Genomic DNA, 16,410 nt, shown 5'->3' on the forward strand with positions numbered 1-16,410 from the left:
GGCCTTCTCCCCATACCCTAAAGCGGGCTCTGGGAGGATGTAAGGTCTTGGGGCCATATTCCTTCGTGTCCTGGATGAGGAATTGTGTCATCTGAGGGCTTTCCTGGTGGCTCAGTGGTAAAGAATCTGCCTGCCAATGCAGGAGACTGGGGTTCAATCCCTGTGTTGGGAAGATCCCCTGGAGAAGGAAATGGCAACTCACTCCAGTATTTCTTGCCTGGAGAATCCCGTGGACAGAGGAGCCTGGTGGGCTACAGTCCATAGGGTCACAAAGAGTTGGACACAACTGAGCAGGCAGGTTTGAGGTTTCATGAAGGAAGGAGTCGGGACTGGGTGGGAGGAGTCCAGCTGCAGGCCAGCCTGGCTTCCCCGGCCTCCTAGCAGTCCCATTGTGGGACACCCCTGGAAGGGGCGCCAAGTGATGTCTAGAGGAGGCTGGTGTCCGGGGCCTGCAGGCAGGGCTTACTCGCCCAGCCCTCCACCCTGCTCTCAGGCTGAGCTTCGAGGAGTGGGAGCAGTGGGGAGGATCTCCGTTTGTCTGGAGACTGTGGTCTCATCAAGTCCATAACCTTCCTTTGCTTTCATGTAGATTCCCAACTGCCATGCTGTCCCTTTGGGGCAATTCTCAAGAGTTGATCAGAAACTCCCAGGCCTGAGTGAAATACTCATGAGAACTCAAGCACTGCAAGGCTGCTGGAGACCTTGGTTCCAGCCCATGGAGACAGAGGGCTGGTGTGAGCAGGTTTTAAGAGTGAAAGTGAAAAAGAGGCTGTGATCTCTGGCAAGATGGAGTGAAGGAACCCAGGTGTCCGTTGGGGGACAGAATCATGTGGGTTAAGGAGCAGGCGACTCTGAGCAGGCCCCAGGCACCAGACGCTGACCATTTCAGCAGCTGCAGCAGGAGGAAGGACTCAGAGCGAGTCCAGTGGTTTTTAAGCTCCAGCTTTGCTCCAGAACTGTGGCCCAAGGCCAGGCTTCCAGGCTTTTCCCAGTCGAAGTGGCTCCAGGTGCAGAGGGTGGTGGGCACTGGGGACTGGGGGCTGCACCCCAGTCTCCTGAGATTTCTAGTCCTACCTAGGGCAGATGCCCTTGAGGGCCTGTCAGGTCTGGGCTCTGCAGGCTGCAGGGCGAGGAGGAGGGTCCTTCCTGAAGCCCCAGAGCACGCAGGAGCCCCCCACCCTCAGGGGACTAAGGTGCTGGCCTGGAGCCCACCCAATTCCCACACACCCGAGCAGGGACTCGATGGCAGTCTGGAAGGGCCCAGGGCTCCTCCGGGTCCCAGCAGAGGGAGCTGGGACCTCCTCTGACTGCTCTGCCGGTGCCCTTGGGCCTCTGGCAGGGGAGGTCTTCCACTGCTTCTAGGAAGTGTGAGGCGTTCTTGGGGGGCCTGTCGCCTTGCGTGGAGATTTGCCCGTTTTCCCTCTTCAAGTAGAAAGGTAGAAGGAGGAGGCGCCCAGATGCATGAATGGGGAGCTGGCTGCTGACCGGGGATGGGAGGAGGAGGCGGGAGGCGGAGCGGGCTGGCCCCACCTCCTGACAGCAGAGGCCGCCCGCTGCTCCGCGGAGCACACAGCCCCATGGCTCCCGACCCCAGCAGCCGCAGCGGCCACCACGGCCTCCTGCTGCTTGCCTGCTGCCTCTCGGCCACCCAGGCTGACCTGCTGTCCTGGCTGTGGTCCGAGAATAGTGCCCAGCCTACAGCCGCGCCAACCTCCAAGCCCCCAGGCAGCTCACCTGTGTGGCCCACGGAGGATACCACCACACACGTGGCCCCCCGGGATGGCCCCACCGACTGGTGGAAAGTCTCTGCCAGCCCCACAGCCCCTCTGGGGAGGCTGGAGGCGGGTCAGGGCCAGACCCCCACTGGCTCCACGGCCTCCACCGCGAGCCCGGACCCGAAGGAGGACAACATCGCCGGCGTCGGAGCCAAGATCCTGAACGTGGCTCAGGGCATCCGGAGCTTCGTCCAGCTGTGGGACGACGCTAAGGACACTAGCCCTGCTGAGGGCTCTGCCGGGGCAAGCACGCCGACCCCCGCGATCCCGACAGACCCCCTTTCTGCCGGCCCAGCCAAGGACTCCACCAGGGTGCAGACGCCACCCCCCATGGACACCACGGACCCCCTCTCCACCCCTGGACCCTCCAGCACTCCCAAGGGCAGCAGGACCACCCTCCAGCCGAGCACCGGGGCCCTGAGCTCTGCAGACACCCAGAGGACTGAGGCTGGCACCCTGCCAGTGCCCACCCAGCCGCCACCCTCCCCAGGCAGACCCTGGTTCAGGGAGTCTTTGGTACCACCAACCCCAGGTAGATTTTCTCTTTCCTCCGTGCCGGCCCGGGAGCCTCCCCGGGGAAGCCAGCTGCCCCTCGGGTGGCCCCTGGAGTTGGACGGTGAAGGACTCTTGCTTGCAGCAGCCCGTCCCGGCCGGCAGCACCAACACCCTGACGACCACAGGCCCACGCCGCCTCTGCCTCCCCTGGTGACGGGTTCCTTGGGCAGGCACACTGCCCTCTGGGCTCTCTCCTCTGACCCCTCTGCCAAGCTGTCTCACGTCGTAGTCTCGGCTCTAACTGTGGACAGTGGTGCTTGGGCTCCCCATGTGGCTAATTCTGCGGGGCCTGGTCTTACTAACAAGTCCACTCTGGTCGGGGCTGCCGAGCCGGCTGCCACTGGGCAGCTGGTCCCCACCGCCGCTGGCCGCTGCCTGCCCCTGCCGCCCTCCCTGGCTCTCTGTGGCCACCTGGGCATCAGGCACTCCTGGTGGCCCAACCACCTCCACCACGCAAGTGGGGAGGAGGTGCAGGCCGCAGTCACAGCCTGGGGGGCGCTGCTCCGGACCCACTGCCACCGCTTCCTGGCCTGGTTCTTCTGCCTGCTGCTGGCACCCCCCTGCAGGCCTGGCCTGCCGCCTGGCCCGCCACCCTGTCGCCAGTTCTGCGAGGCCCTGGAGGACGCATGCTGGAGCCGCCTGGACGGGCGCGGGCTGCCACTCCCTTGCGCCTCACTCCCGGCCCGCGAGAACGGGCACTGCGTGTTCATAGGGCCACCAGCAGGTAACGGCCCGCCCACCACCTGCTTTCCCATCGGTCCAGCCGGGAGAGCCTGGCTAGGGCTGCGTGAGCCTGGCTTGGAGGCCCCGCTGGCCCTGATGTCACGCCTTCCGGAGGCCGAACGGGGCCTCCTTTCTAGGAGGAGGCGGAGGTCTGGGAAGGCTGAGAGGCAGGCTCGAGACCAGAGGTCTGTATGTGACAGCAGGTCTCCCCTGGCCCCAGGATCATGTGTCATGTGCGTGTCAGAGAGGGGAAATGGAGGCATAGACAGAGATAGACCACGGAATTCTGGTCGCTGCTCCCAGTCCCTGGGCCTCAGTGTGTCAGGTCCTTTCTGTGTCCCAGCCAGCATGGTCGAGGGGCCCACAGGGGTGGGGGGCTTGCTGCTCTGAAAGTCCAGAGGTCTTGACCACCCAGTGGTCAGTGAGTCTGAGGAGCTCACAGGGGCCCCCCAGCTGGCCTGTGAGCTTCAGAGCCTCTCCACTCCTGGGCAGCGGGATGGTCACTCCCTCCTGGGGGCCATGTCCCCATCGGGACTGCGCCCCCAGCCCCCTGTGGTCAGTAGGGGGTGGACGGGCCACCACAGCTGCTAGGCTCCCCAGCTCCCTCTGCGTTCATGGTGGGGCTGGGCCCCCAAGCAGAGCCCACTGTCGATTTGCACTGCTGGCCTGTCCTGTCCTTGCCCTGCTGTGTGTGTCTGACCCCCCAACCCTGTGGTGTTGTGGGGAACAGTCTCAACCTGCTCATTGGTCTGCAGAGTCATTGGGCTTTGGAGCTGGCCCAGTGCGGGGAAGGGTGGCTGCCTGGACCCCGAGAGGGAGTGTTACCTGCTGGGCTCCTGGGGAACGTGTGTGGGTGATTTTCTGGCCAGCTCTGGGATGCAGTGAGGAGGTGCCCAAGCCAGGGCAGGGCAGGGCAGGAACAAGTGCCCAGGACAGGTGGAGTCCACCCCAAGGAAGGAGAAAACCAAGGGAGAGGGAGGAGAGGCCATGGCTTTTGCAGACAGACGGACAGGACACTGCTCTAGGGGTGATGGTGGCTGAAGCCTGTGTGTGAGCAGGGTGGCCAGAAGGGCGTCCTAGGAGCGGCCTGGGCAGGGCCTGCTCCAGGAGGGCATCTGAGGTGTGTGCAGAGCCCAAGGCCTGCGGTGGCCCTGGTGAGCAGGGCCGAGGGCAGAGCAGGGCTGTGCCCAGGCATGTCGGCACAGAGGGTGTTGACCTCACCCTGCGGGGGGGTCGTCTGCAGTGAGCCACGTGTCCCCCTCCCTCCACAGTCACTGCTTGGAACATTCGCTTACTGGGCTGGCCTGGGCCCTGTCTGCCCTGTCCCCGCCAAGCCCATGGGGCCGGGGGAGCCCTGCAGGGAGGTGTCCTTCCAGGAGGACCCCAGTCCCACCCAAAGGCCCACCTCCTCTTCCTGCCCCATAGTGTGGGGGCTGAGGGTGGGGCCCAGGCGTGCCCTCCAGGGCCCTGAACAGACACACATCCTTCTGCTGGGCCTTGGGCAGGGCCCAGGTCCCCTTTGGGTCAGGGATCAGCTGCAGCGGGCCTGGGGCTGGGGGCGGGTGGGGGTGGGCCTCGTGTGGGCAAGGCCCCAGCCAGGCTGCGTGGGGTGTGGAATTTCCTTGACCGCAGCTGGCCTGAGGAGTAGCCCAAAGGGACTTCCCACCGGACATCTGCTCACATTGGCAGGGCCCCTGCCTGTGAGGGTGGCCGTTCTGGGCGGAAGCCTGGGAGATTCTCTGGTGTACTCGAATGTCCGTCGCCCCAGGGACCCACGGGCCCAGGGCTGGAGCGTATTCCCCTCCTCTGGCCTCTCAGTGGCACCCATCCACCCACTCTGGCCCCCTGCACTGGGCCGGACGGCCCTTCTGCCCCTCTGTGCTGGGGAAGGGGCCCTGGGATGAGACTGTCTCTGACTGAGTGAGTTCCTCAGGCTGCTGGCATGTTGGCCGCAGGGTGGGCTGGGGGTGCGCAGGGCATCTCTGGGGGGTGGCCAAGCACAGGTGCTAGGTGCTGCCTTCCCAGGCCCCAGCAGACTCCCTGCAGGGCTCCACCCCTGCCTCCATGGCACCAGCGCCCCCATCTGTCCTTCCTCCACCTCCCAGCAGAGATGGGCCCACTCCCCTCACGGTGGTCAGTGGTGCGTGGACAGTTGCCCTGTCTTGGTGCTTCAGCCTGAGGCCGCAGCCCTGTCCAGCCTATCACAGCGCCTCCCTGGACCTGCTTCCTCCCTGCCCCTCCCCGGGAGAGTGGTGAGGGAGGGGCTGTGCCAGTACCTGGCTGTGAGGACATGCAGCCAGTGGCTGTGGCTCAGGGAGGTGGTCAGGAGGGAGCCCTGTGCTGGGCCCCAGGGCCATATGGCCGGTAGGGGAGGGGGTGGCTGCAGCCGTCAAGGCCCCACCAGCTCCGTCTATGTCCACAGTCAGGCTGGGCCCTGAGCTGCACCCGCTCCTCACCGGGTAGCCTAGCCCATCAGAGTCAGGCTGGGAGTGTCCCGGTCCCCTCCCCTCTCTGTAAGGGCAGCACACCATTGGAGACCCTCAGAATAAAGCAAGTGAGACCCCACATAGGGAGAGCGGGAGACATCCACTCCAGCTCCTTCTGGGTCCCTGCCAGGTGGGCCAGCGAGGGGGCTGTCCCCCTGTGAGTGAGTGAGGACTGAGCTGGGGTCAGAGGGATGGGGCAGGGGCCCTGCCTGGCAGGGGCAGGTTTTGCAGATGAGCGGGCTCAGCCTGGAGGAAGGAGAGCCCAGAGCGGCCCTTCCTCCTGCAAACGTCACATGCTGGCCCCAGGCCGCCCACACCTGCCTCTCAGCCTCTGGGGCCACTGCACTTGTCTCATCCTGGGCTGCTTCTTCTCTGCATTAGATTTTTGTCCCAGGTTCATCGTGAGCACACTCATCAAGGTCCAGGCCTCAAAGGGGAGGGCTGGACTCAGTGCCCTGCGGATGGAGTGTCTGTGGATTGGCACAGATGTGGTGTGTGTGTCCTAGGGCCGCGGGGACAGATGACCACAGACTCAGGGCCTCCAGTGAACATAGATGTGTAACCTTTGGAGTCAGAAGTCTGAAATCATTCTCTTGGGGCCAAAAGCAAGGTGTGGGGGGCTGCGTTCCTCCCGAGGCTCAGGGAAGGCTCAGTCTCTGCCTCTTCAGCTTCTGGAGGCGCCTGCATTCCTTGGCTCACTGCCCTCCCTCCATCATCAAGCCTGTGGAGTCAGCCGGCCCTTCCCAGGCTGCTCTGGCTTCCTCCTGTCTGGGAGAGCTCTCTGCTCAGGGTGTGGTGGGGTTGGGGGGGGCCCTCATCCTGAGGGCTGTAACAGCTGGCACACCTGCAGAGCCCCGGGCTCCAGATGCTGCGGGACCAACATCCTGGAGCCCGTTACTTGGCTCCGTTAGCGGGTTTTGTGCACATGTGTGTGCGCCCACACCTGCGTGAGATCCTTGGTTTGTGGACGTGGGACCATGTTCTGTGTCTCTGAAAGTTCCCTCTTCCTGCACAGTCTGGAATGTTACCCATGTCACTGGAGGGCAGGGTGGCCCTTCTCATCCTCCCCACTTCTTCGTTTCTCACATGTTCACGTCTGTGTTAATGACTCGCATGCGGCCTGAGAGCTCCCGTGTGGCCTGGCTTTGGGTGCTGGGTGACACCTCATGTGGAATGCCGAGCCTTCTTCAAGGGCTGCTTAGATGCTGTTGGCATTTTCTCTCCCCGATCACCAGAAACATTCCCCAAGGCCAGTAGGCTCCCCTATGGCACTGGGGCCCGGCACAGGGCTTCCTCCTGACCACCTCCCTGAGCCCCAGGGCCACTGGCTGCATCTCCCCACAGCCATGTACTGTGCAACACCAAGGCCATGGTGCACGTGTATGCAGATTCCAGTGTGATAAACCTATCCGCATGTCCGCCGGGATGTGGGTCACCTCTCCATCCTTCAGGAGGACTCCCAGCCTGGTGTGTCCCTGAGATGCTCGTCCTCCATGTGTTTTCTTTGTGCTGCTGGATGAGGATCCCTACCCCCACAGCCTTCTTGACTCAGTGATCACTGCCATGTGTGAGGAAGGGACAGGATGGCCTTTCTTTAGACACGTGATCAGGTTGTCTTACTGCGGTGGTTGCGTCCCATCTCATGGGACAGTGGGCGGGGAGAGAGCCCCAGGACCTGCATCATGAATGAGGACTCTTTCCCCTGTTTGCTGTGTGCACAGGGTGGGATGGGGCTTATCACGTCTCGGTGGGCTGTCAAAATAACCATCCCCTTTGTCCCACTTAGTGGCTTTCATCTAGAATTCCATTTTATATGATGTGGTGTTGCAATATTTGCTGACTTTTCTTGTTATCCTTTACCTGATGTTTTGACCATGTTTTTTAGAGCAGCTTTAGGTTCACAGCAAACTTGAGAGGAGGGCACAGAGAGTCCCCATGCACCATCTGCTGCCCCCACTGTGAGCACCCTCACTTGATGGCACTCCTGTCACTGATGAGCCTGCATTGAGCTGTCACAGTCACCCGAGTCCAAACTCTGAGTGCTGGACAACATCTTCATTGCCCTACAAATCCTCTGTGCTCCACCCGTTCACCCCCACCCCCACCAATTCCTGGAAACCAGCCATCTTTTTACTGTCTTCATAGTTGTGCCTTTTCCAGAGAGTCATATAGTTGGAATCAAACAGTCTGTAGCCTTTTCAGATTGGCTTCTTTCATAGTCATTATGCATTCAGAATTCCTCCATGTCTTTCTTGACTTAATAGCTTATTTTTAATTGAATGATATTCCATTGTAGGGATGGACTGCAGTTTATTTATTCATTCACCTACTGAAGGGCTTGTTGGTTACTTCCAGGTTTTGTCATTTATGAGTTATTATTGTTTAGTCACTAAGTCATGTCCGACTCTTTGTGACTCCATGGACTGTAGCCTGCCAGGCTCCTCTGTCCATGGAATTATCCAGACAAGAATACTGGAGTGGGTTGCCATTTCCTCCTCCAGGGGATCTTCCCCACCCAGGGAGAGAACCTGCATCTCCTGTGTCTCTTGCATTGCAGGTGGGTTCTTTACCCGATGAGCTATCCAGGAAGCCCCCAGTTATGAGTAAAGTTCCTAGAAACATCCATGTGCTGGTTTTAGTGTAGATATAGGTTTCAGTTCCTTTGGGTAAATGCCCAGAAGCATGATTACTGTTTCCTGTATGTTTAGTTTCATCAGAAACTACCAAACTGTCTTCCCACGTGCCTGCACCCTTTTGCATGCACCCCCCAGCAGTGATGAGAACTCCTGTCGCTCCTCATACCCGCCAGTGTTCGCTGTTGTCACTATTCCAGATTTTGGCCATTCGTGTAGATGTGTAGTGATATGTCATTGTTTTATTTTGTTTTTATATTATTTTTTGGCTGTGCCATGTGACTTGTGGGATATTAGTTCCCCACAAGGGATTGAACCCATACACTCAGCAGTGAAAGTGAGGATTCCTAACCACTGAACTACCAGGGAATTCCCTTGTTTCAATTTGCATTTTCCTGATGACAGCTGATGTGGAGCATCTTTTCAATCTGCCATCCGTACCTCTTCTTTGGTGAGGTGTCTGTTTAGATCTTTTGTGCATTTTTCAGTCAAGCTGTTCATTTCTCGTTGTTGAGATTTAAGTGTTCTTTGTATATTTGGGAAAAGAGTCCTTTGTGTGATTCGTGTTTTGCAGTTTTTTTCCTCCCAGTCTGTGGCTAGTATGCTCATTCTCCTAATGGCATCTTTTGGAGAACAGATGTTTTTCATTTTTAGGAAGTCCAGCTTGTCAGTTCTTTCATGAATTGTGTCTGTGTGGTATCTAAAAAGTCATTGCCAAAAGCATGATCATTAAGCATTTCTTCCCTATTATCTTCTGGGAGTTTTATAGTTTTGCACTTTACATTTAGATCTGTGATCCATTGTGAGTTAATTTTTGTGAAGGGTGTAGGGTCTGTGTCTAGATTCTTTTTTTTTTTCTTCATGTGATATCAGACATTACAACACCATTTGATGAAAAGACTATCTTTTCCACATTATATCGTGTTTGACCTTTTAATTAAAGGTTGGCTATATTTATGTGGGTCTCTTTCTGGGCTCTCTATTCTGTTCCATTGATCTACTTGTCTCTTCTGTTGCCAAGACCACACTGTCTTGATTCCCATAGCTGTATCAGTTCAGCTCAGTCGCTCAGTCATGTCCAACTCTTTGTGAGCCCATGAATCGCAGCACGCCAGGCCTCCCTGTCCATCACCAACTCCCAGAGTCTACCCAAACCCATGTCCATTGAGTCAGTGATGCCATCCAACCATCTCATCCTCTGTTGTCTCCTTCTCCTCCTGCCCTCAATCTTTCCCAGCATCAGGGTCTTTTCCAATGAGTCAGCTCTTCGCATGAGGTGCCCAAAGTATTGGGAGTTTCAGCTTCAGCATCAGTCCTACCAATGAACACCCAGGACTGATCTCCTTTAGGACAGACTGGTTGGATCTCCTTGCAGTCCAAGGGACTCTCAAGAGTCTTCTCTAACACCACAGTTCAAAAGCATCAATTCTGCAGTGTTCAGCTTTCTTTATAGTCCAACTCTCACATCCATACATGACTACTGGAAAAACCATCGCCTTGACTAAACTGACCTTTGTTGGCAAGTAATGACTCTGCTATTTAATATGCTGTCTAGATTGGTCATAACTTTCCTTCCAAGGAGTAAGTGTCTTTTAATTTCATGGCTGCAGTCACCATCTGCAGTGATTTTGGAGCCCCCAAAATAAAGTCTGTCACTGTTTCCGCTGTTTCCCCATCTGTTTGCCATGAAGTGATGGATGGGACCAGATGCCATGATCTTAGTTTTCTGAATATTGAGCTTTAAGCCAACTTTTTCACTCTCCTCTTTCACTTTCATCAAGAGGCTCTTTAGTTCTTCACTTTCTGCCATAAGGGTGGTGTCATCTGCATATCTGCTGCTGCTGCTGCTAAGTCGCTTCAGTCATGTCTGACTCTGTGCGACCCCATAGATGGCAGCTCACCAGGCTCTGCCATCCCTGGGATTCTCCAGGCAAAAACACTGGAGTGGGGTGCCATCTGCATCTCCAATGCGTGAAAGTGAAGTTGCTCAGTCGTGTCCGACTCTTTGCGACCCCATGGACTGTAGCCTACCAGGCTCCTCCGTCCATGGGATTTTCCAGGCAAGAGTACTGGAATGGGTTGCCATTGCATATCTGAGATTGTTGATATTTCTCCCGGCAATCTTAATTCCAGCTTGTGCTTCCTCCAGCCCAGCGTTTCTCATGACGTACTCTGCATATAAGTTAAATAAGCAGGGTGACAATATACAGCCTTGACATACTCCTTTTCCTATTTGGAACCAGTCTGTTGCTCCATGTCCAGTTTTAACTGTTGCTTCCTGACCTGCATACAGGTTTCTCAAGAGACAGGTCAGGTGGTCTGATATTACCATCTATTTCAGAATTTTCCACAGTTTATTGTGATCCACACAGTCAAAGGCTTTGGCATAGTCAATAAAGCAGAAATGGATGTTTTTCTGGAACTCTCTTCCTTTTTCAATGATCCAGTGGATGTTGGCAATTTGATCTCTGGTTCCTCTGCCTTTTCTAAAACCAGCTTGAACATCTGGAAGTTCATGGTTCACGTATTGCTGAAGCCTGGCTTGGAGAATTTTGAGCATTACTTTACTAGCATGTGAGATGAGTGCAATTGTGCGGTAGTTTGAGCATTCTTTGGCATTGCCTTTCTTTGGGATTGGGATGAAAACTGACCTTTTCCAGTCCTGTGGCCACTGCTGAGTTTTCCAAATTTGCTAACATATTGAGTACAGCACTTTCACAGCATTATCTTTTAGGATTTGAAATAGCTCAACTGGAATTCCGTCACCTCCACTAGCTTTGTTTGTAATGATGCTTCCTAAGGCCCACTTGACTTCACATTCCAGGATGTCTGGCTCTAGGTGAGTATGAGTGATCACACCATTGTGATTATCTGGGTCATGAAGATCTTTTTCTTACAGTTCTTCTGTGTATTCTTGCCACCTCTTCTTAATATCTTCTGCTTCTGTTAAGTCCATACCATTTCTGTCCTTTATTGAGCCCATCTTTGCATGAAATGTTCCCTTGATATCTCTAATTTTCTTGGAGATCCCTAGTCTTTCCTATTCTATTGTTTTCCTCTCTTTCTTTGCACTGATGACTGAGGAAGGCTTTCTTATCTCTCCTTGCTATTCTTTGGAACTCTGCATTCAAATGGGTATATCTTTCCTTTTCTCCTTTGCTTTTCACTTCTCTTCTTTGCACAGCTATTTGTAAGGCCTCCTCAGACAGCCATTTTGCTCTTTTGCATTTCTTTTTCTTGGGGATGGTCTTGATTCCTGTCTCCTGTACAATGTCACGAACCTCGTCCATAGTTCATCAGGCATTCTGTTTATCAGATCTAGTCCTTTAAATCTATTTCTCACTTCCATTGTATAGTCATAAGGGGTTTGATTTAAGTCACACCTGAATGGTCTAGTGGTTTTCCCCACTTTCTTCAATTTAAGTCTGAATTTGGCAATAAGGAGTTCATGATCTGAGCCACAGTCAGCTTCCGGTCTTGTTTTTGCCATAGCTGTATAGTAAGTCTTAAACCAGATAGTGTCACTTCTCCAACTTTGTTCTCCTTCAAGTATTGAGTTGGTCTTTTCCTCTCTGTATAAACTCAAAGTTGGTTTGTTGAAAACCCCAAAATAACTTGCTGTGATTTTTACTGGGATTGTATTGAATCTATAGGTCAAGTTGGGAAGAACTGATATCTTGACAGTATTGAATCTTCCTATCCATGAACATGGAATATCTCTGTATTTGTTTAGTTCTTTGATTTCTTTTGTCAGAGTTTTGTAGTTTTCCTCAGGTAGATCTTGTGTATATATTTGTCATACTTATGTGTAGTATAAATATAAATATTTCATCTTGGAGGTGCTAATGTGAATGGTATCATGTTTTAATATCAAATTCTACTTGTTCATTGATGGTATATAGGAAAATGATTGACTTTTGTACATTAATCTTATATCTTACAAACTTGATATAATCACTAGATCCAGGAGTATTTTTTGAATAATTATTTTGGATTTTCTGCGGTTTGATTTTCATGTCATCTGCAGATTGACAGCTTTATTTCTTCCTCCCCAACCTATGTGCTTTTATTGCCTTTTCTTGTCTTATGGCATTATCTATGATGTTGAAAAAGAGTGGTGAGGGGACATCCTTACCTTGTACCTGGTTTTAGTGAAAAAGCTTAAAATTTCTCACCAGTAAGTATGATGTTAGCTGTAGCTTTTTAAAAAATAATTTATCAAGCTGAGGAAGTTCACCTTTATTCCTAGTTTACTGAAGGTTTTTATCATAATAGGTGTAGGATTTTATGAAATACTTTTTCTGCATCTATGATACGACCATGTGATTTCCTCTTCTTTAGCTTATTGATGTGATGGTTTCCATTAATTGATTTCAAATGTTGTTCAGTCACCAAATTGTGTCCGACTCTTTGGGATCCCATGGACTGCAGGCTTCCCTGTCCTTCACCACCTCCTGGAGTTTGCTCAAACTCCTGTCCATGGAGTCAGTGATGCCATCCAACCACCTCATCCTCTGTCACCCCTTCTCTTTTTGCCCTCAATCTTTCCCAGCATCAGGGTCTTTTCCAATGGGTCACATCAGGTAGCCAACGTATCGGAGCTTCAGCTTCAGCACCATTCCTTCCAATGAATATTCAGGGCTGATTTCTTTTAGGATTGACTGGTTTGATCTCCTTGCAGTCCAAGGGACTTTCAGTAGTGTTCTCCAGCACAATTTGAAAGCATCATTTATTTGCTGCTCAGTCTTCTTTATGATCCAGCTCTCACATCCAAACATGAATACTGGAAAAACCATATCTTTGACTAACCGGACCTTTGTTGGAAAGTGATATCTCTGCTTTTTAATACGCTGTCTAGGTTTGTCATAGCTATGTTGAGCCAACCTTATGTACCTGGGCTAAACTCCACTGGGCCCACGCTGGTCTGTTTGCTGGAAGGGAAACTGTCTTCAACTAGGCAAGTCCCTTGATTCCTTGATCTGAGGCAGGTGTGGCTGTCCAGAGGGCCCCAGCTTGCCTAGGTACCAGCCACTGTGTTCCCAGGAGGGTGCTCCTTGAAGCTCCCAGAGCCCGGCTCAGGCACTCGCTAGCTGGAAAGGTGCTGGTTTCCACCCGGAGACAGCTGGGCCAGTGCCTTGGGCCAGGGCCTCCAGCCCAGCAGCTGCCAGATCTGCATGGAGGTGTGGCTACAACCACCCCTCTCCACCCCCACCCCTGCTCAAGATGCCTGTAACTGGAGACTGGAGCAGTGATCTCAGGGCTGTGGCATTCTGAAGATTACTCCCGATGGGAACCATGGAGAATTGCATGGAGAGGAAATGGGAGAACTTTGGGAAGGAGCTGCTCATGCATCTCTGGGGTCCCTGGGGCTGTCTGTGTATCAGGCTATTGTCTTCCAGCCAGGGGCCCAGGGCTGCTGTGTCTCAGCATCCTTAATCAATCTGGAAAAGTTCTAGCTGCCCAGGAGGAAGCGTGCCGCTGGGGTACATCCATTCTTAACTTCGGGGACAGCTGAGATGGGGCACCAGGGCTACTGGCACTCAGGCTGCTAAAGGCCCTTGTTCCTTAATCTTAGGGCATCTCCCTGAGTGGACATTGGGGTCCCAGGCACATCTGATGCAAAGGGACCATACAGCCGCACCATCTGGGTGGACGGTGGTGTCCATCTGTGAGCAGAAAGTGACAGCTGGCCTCCCAGAGTCCAGGGTCTTTGTGAAGGTCCCCTGTCCCGGTGAGGGTCCATCCACCCCGGGGAAGGTGCTGAGGCAGGCCATTGTTCCGCGGGTGCTGCTGTCTGCCCTGGCGGTTCCCCGCTTTTCATCTGCCTAAGAATCTCACCTGCAAGGGGGGTGAGGCTGAAGGGGAGCCCACAACGTGGGAAGTCAGGGCTGCGCAGAGGCAAGATGCTGCTGTCCTGGTGGGGTCTGGCGGGTACCCCAAACCCTCATCCTCGTGTGGGCGCTGCTGGTCTCTTCTCTTCTCATAGTTTGTCCTCTGAGGGCTCTTTGAGAGACATGGCTTGTCTTCGGAAGTTGGGGTCCGGCATTTATTCCCTCTGCTCCAGGGAGTCTGGGTCAGCCTGACCTTGCAATTTTGGGCTGGACTCCAGGCCCTACCACACACGGACACGCTGACACAGCCATAGTGTCACCTGCATACACAGCCGTGTGCATACTCAGCTTAGTTAGGACACCCACACGCCAGCAGCTGCCTCCCAGAAGAGCTTCTCTGTGCACCGCATTTTGGGGGCAGAGCTCACCCAGGTTGTGGGGGCAGGGCCTTGAGAGGAAGGGCCTAGAGGGTCCTTGCCCCTCTGCCTGGCAATGTGGGTGTCCAGGGAAGTCACTGGTGAGCGGGCCTCTCCCAGAGATGGTGTTTACCATCCTGTGTCGTGCAGCGACCACAGCCCCTGGGCAGAGAAGTAGGCCCTGCTTTCCCCCAGCCTTGATGCTCCTGGTCCCAGAGGTCACCAGTCCAGGCTGCTGATGGCACCTACACTCCTGGAAGGCAGCCCTGTTCAGGGAGGTCCAGGCACCATGGCTGTGTCCCAGCCTGGCCCATGCCAGTGAAGGGGCTCTGTACAGTCGGCTATCGCTGGAGAACGTGTGCCTGTGACACTACCACCCGAGGAGGTGGAGGGATGTGAGCCCACGGAGAGTTTGAGAGGAAGGATGAGACTGTGTGGGACAGGGAGCGTGGGCAGTGGGGGAGGGAGAAAGCTGCCCTCCCTTCCCCCCTCACACAGCCCTGTCCAGGCCGCGTGGTGGTTGTAGCACCCAGCAGGAACACAGGGCAGTGAGCAGGAGCCCTGCTGGTAAAACCCACAGGGCTGGGAGGCTTGGGTGGGGTTTGCTGCACCACGTGCAGGTTGACAGGGAGACAAGCCTAAGAGGCACCCCCAGGAAATGGAGCCCTCTTATCCTCTCTCTTCCTGGGGGTGTTTCCGGGCTGTTCCTAGTGTGGACTCAGCTCAGGGCACCCCTGTGCGAATCTCTGTCTTTCGTATGTCAGGTATGTCATGTGACTCAAGTGTGGGAATGGAGGCAGGGACCAAGTTCCAATGTGGAGTCTGAGCAGGGGGCTGGATCGAGCTTCTTGTGCTAACTTTAGGGAGGGGGGCGGTCTACAGCAGGCCACGCCCCTGCCTCTCCCGCCAGGCTGGTTTCGGAGGGTCTCTGCGCCCCACTTGGAGCAGCGAGCCCATGGGGGTGGGCGTGGTGCCTGAAGGAGCAGGTGGCTGTCTGTCTCCGCTGGGGCGGTTGTGGGGGCAGGCGCGAGATGGCCCGGGCCTTGGTTTCCCCAGTTGTTGCTGCCTCACTGCTGTCTTTCTCTCCGCAGAGGGCGAGGTCGTGGAGGTGGGGCTCCAGCAGCTGCTCGGGGAGCCCCCGCCCTGGCAGGTGGCCGTGGTACACGACCCCGACGTGGGGCCCGCCTATGAGTTCGGCGAGGACGGCAGCGGTGGAGGCCAGGCGGCCCGGCGCCTCCTGCCCGGTGCCTTCTTCCAGGACTTCTCGCTGCTGCTGCGTGTGCGGCCGGCCTCGGCGCGCGCAGGCGTGCTCTTTGCGGTTACAGACCCGGCGCAGGCGGTGGTCTCGGTGGGCGTGAAGCTGACGGCGGCGCACAGGGGGCGGCAGCACGTGCAGCTGCTGTACACGGAACCTGGAGCCACCCACACGCGCACAGCCGCCAGCTTCGAGCTGCCCGCTCTGGATGGTCGCTGGACGCGCCTGGCGCTCAGCGTGGATGGTGCGCACGCCAGGCTCTTCGTGGACTGTAACGAGGTCCAGGGCCAGCCCCTGGTGCACTCGCTGCACAACCTGCAACTGGAGCCGGACGCCCGCCTCTTCGTGGCCCAGGCCGGTGGAGCAGACCCTGAAAAGTTCCAGGTAACTATGATGGCCTCCACACTCGGGGCAGGGGGCGGGGAGCTGGGGATGGATGATGGCCGCTGCTGCCCGCTGCTGCGGCAGCTCCAGGGACAGGCAAAGCCCGGGTTACACAGCCATCAGGACCCTCCGCCCACTCTCCTCCCTCTGGGCGTTCACTTCCTGCTGCTCTGAGAGCACTGCCTTCCCAGGATGCCCACGTCTGCCACGTCCAGGCCCCCACCACCTGTGTGCATATGCCTATCCACATGCGTGTGTGGTGCCCTGTGGTGACCCCACCCCATCAGTGAGCAGGAGCTTTGTTCTCCTGTCAACGGACCACGCACAGTGAAAGAATTTCAGAACAGCAATG

General features: G+C 55.6%; 1 protein-coding gene across 29 annotated transcripts in view; it reads left to right on the forward strand.

Moving 5' to 3' along the window:
- COL18A1 (collagen type XVIII alpha 1 chain) overlaps nt 1-16,410 on the forward strand; it is a 94,413-nt gene that overhangs the window by 40,047 nt on the left and 37,956 nt on the right. For 20 of the 29 annotated variants that reach the window (XM_081574259.1, XM_081574252.1, XM_081574244.1 and 17 more), the window contains exon 3: nt 15,511-16,058. In XM_081574259.1, the coding sequence (XP_081430385.1) occupies nt 15,511-16,058 (548 nt within the window). Of the gene's footprint in view, nt 1-523; nt 3,055-15,344; nt 15,406-15,510; nt 16,059-16,410 lie in introns of those variants that run through there. The other 9 variants (XM_081574266.1, XM_081574263.1, XM_081574264.1 and 6 more) reach the window with 3 other exon arrangements.

The sequence above is a fragment of the Giraffa tippelskirchi genome, chromosome 2 (genome assembly GCF_054371585.1).
Source record: "Giraffa tippelskirchi isolate mGirTip1 chromosome 2, T2T-mGirTip1v1.2.pri, whole genome shotgun sequence".
NCBI lineage: Eukaryota > Metazoa > Chordata > Mammalia > Artiodactyla > Giraffidae > Giraffa > Giraffa tippelskirchi.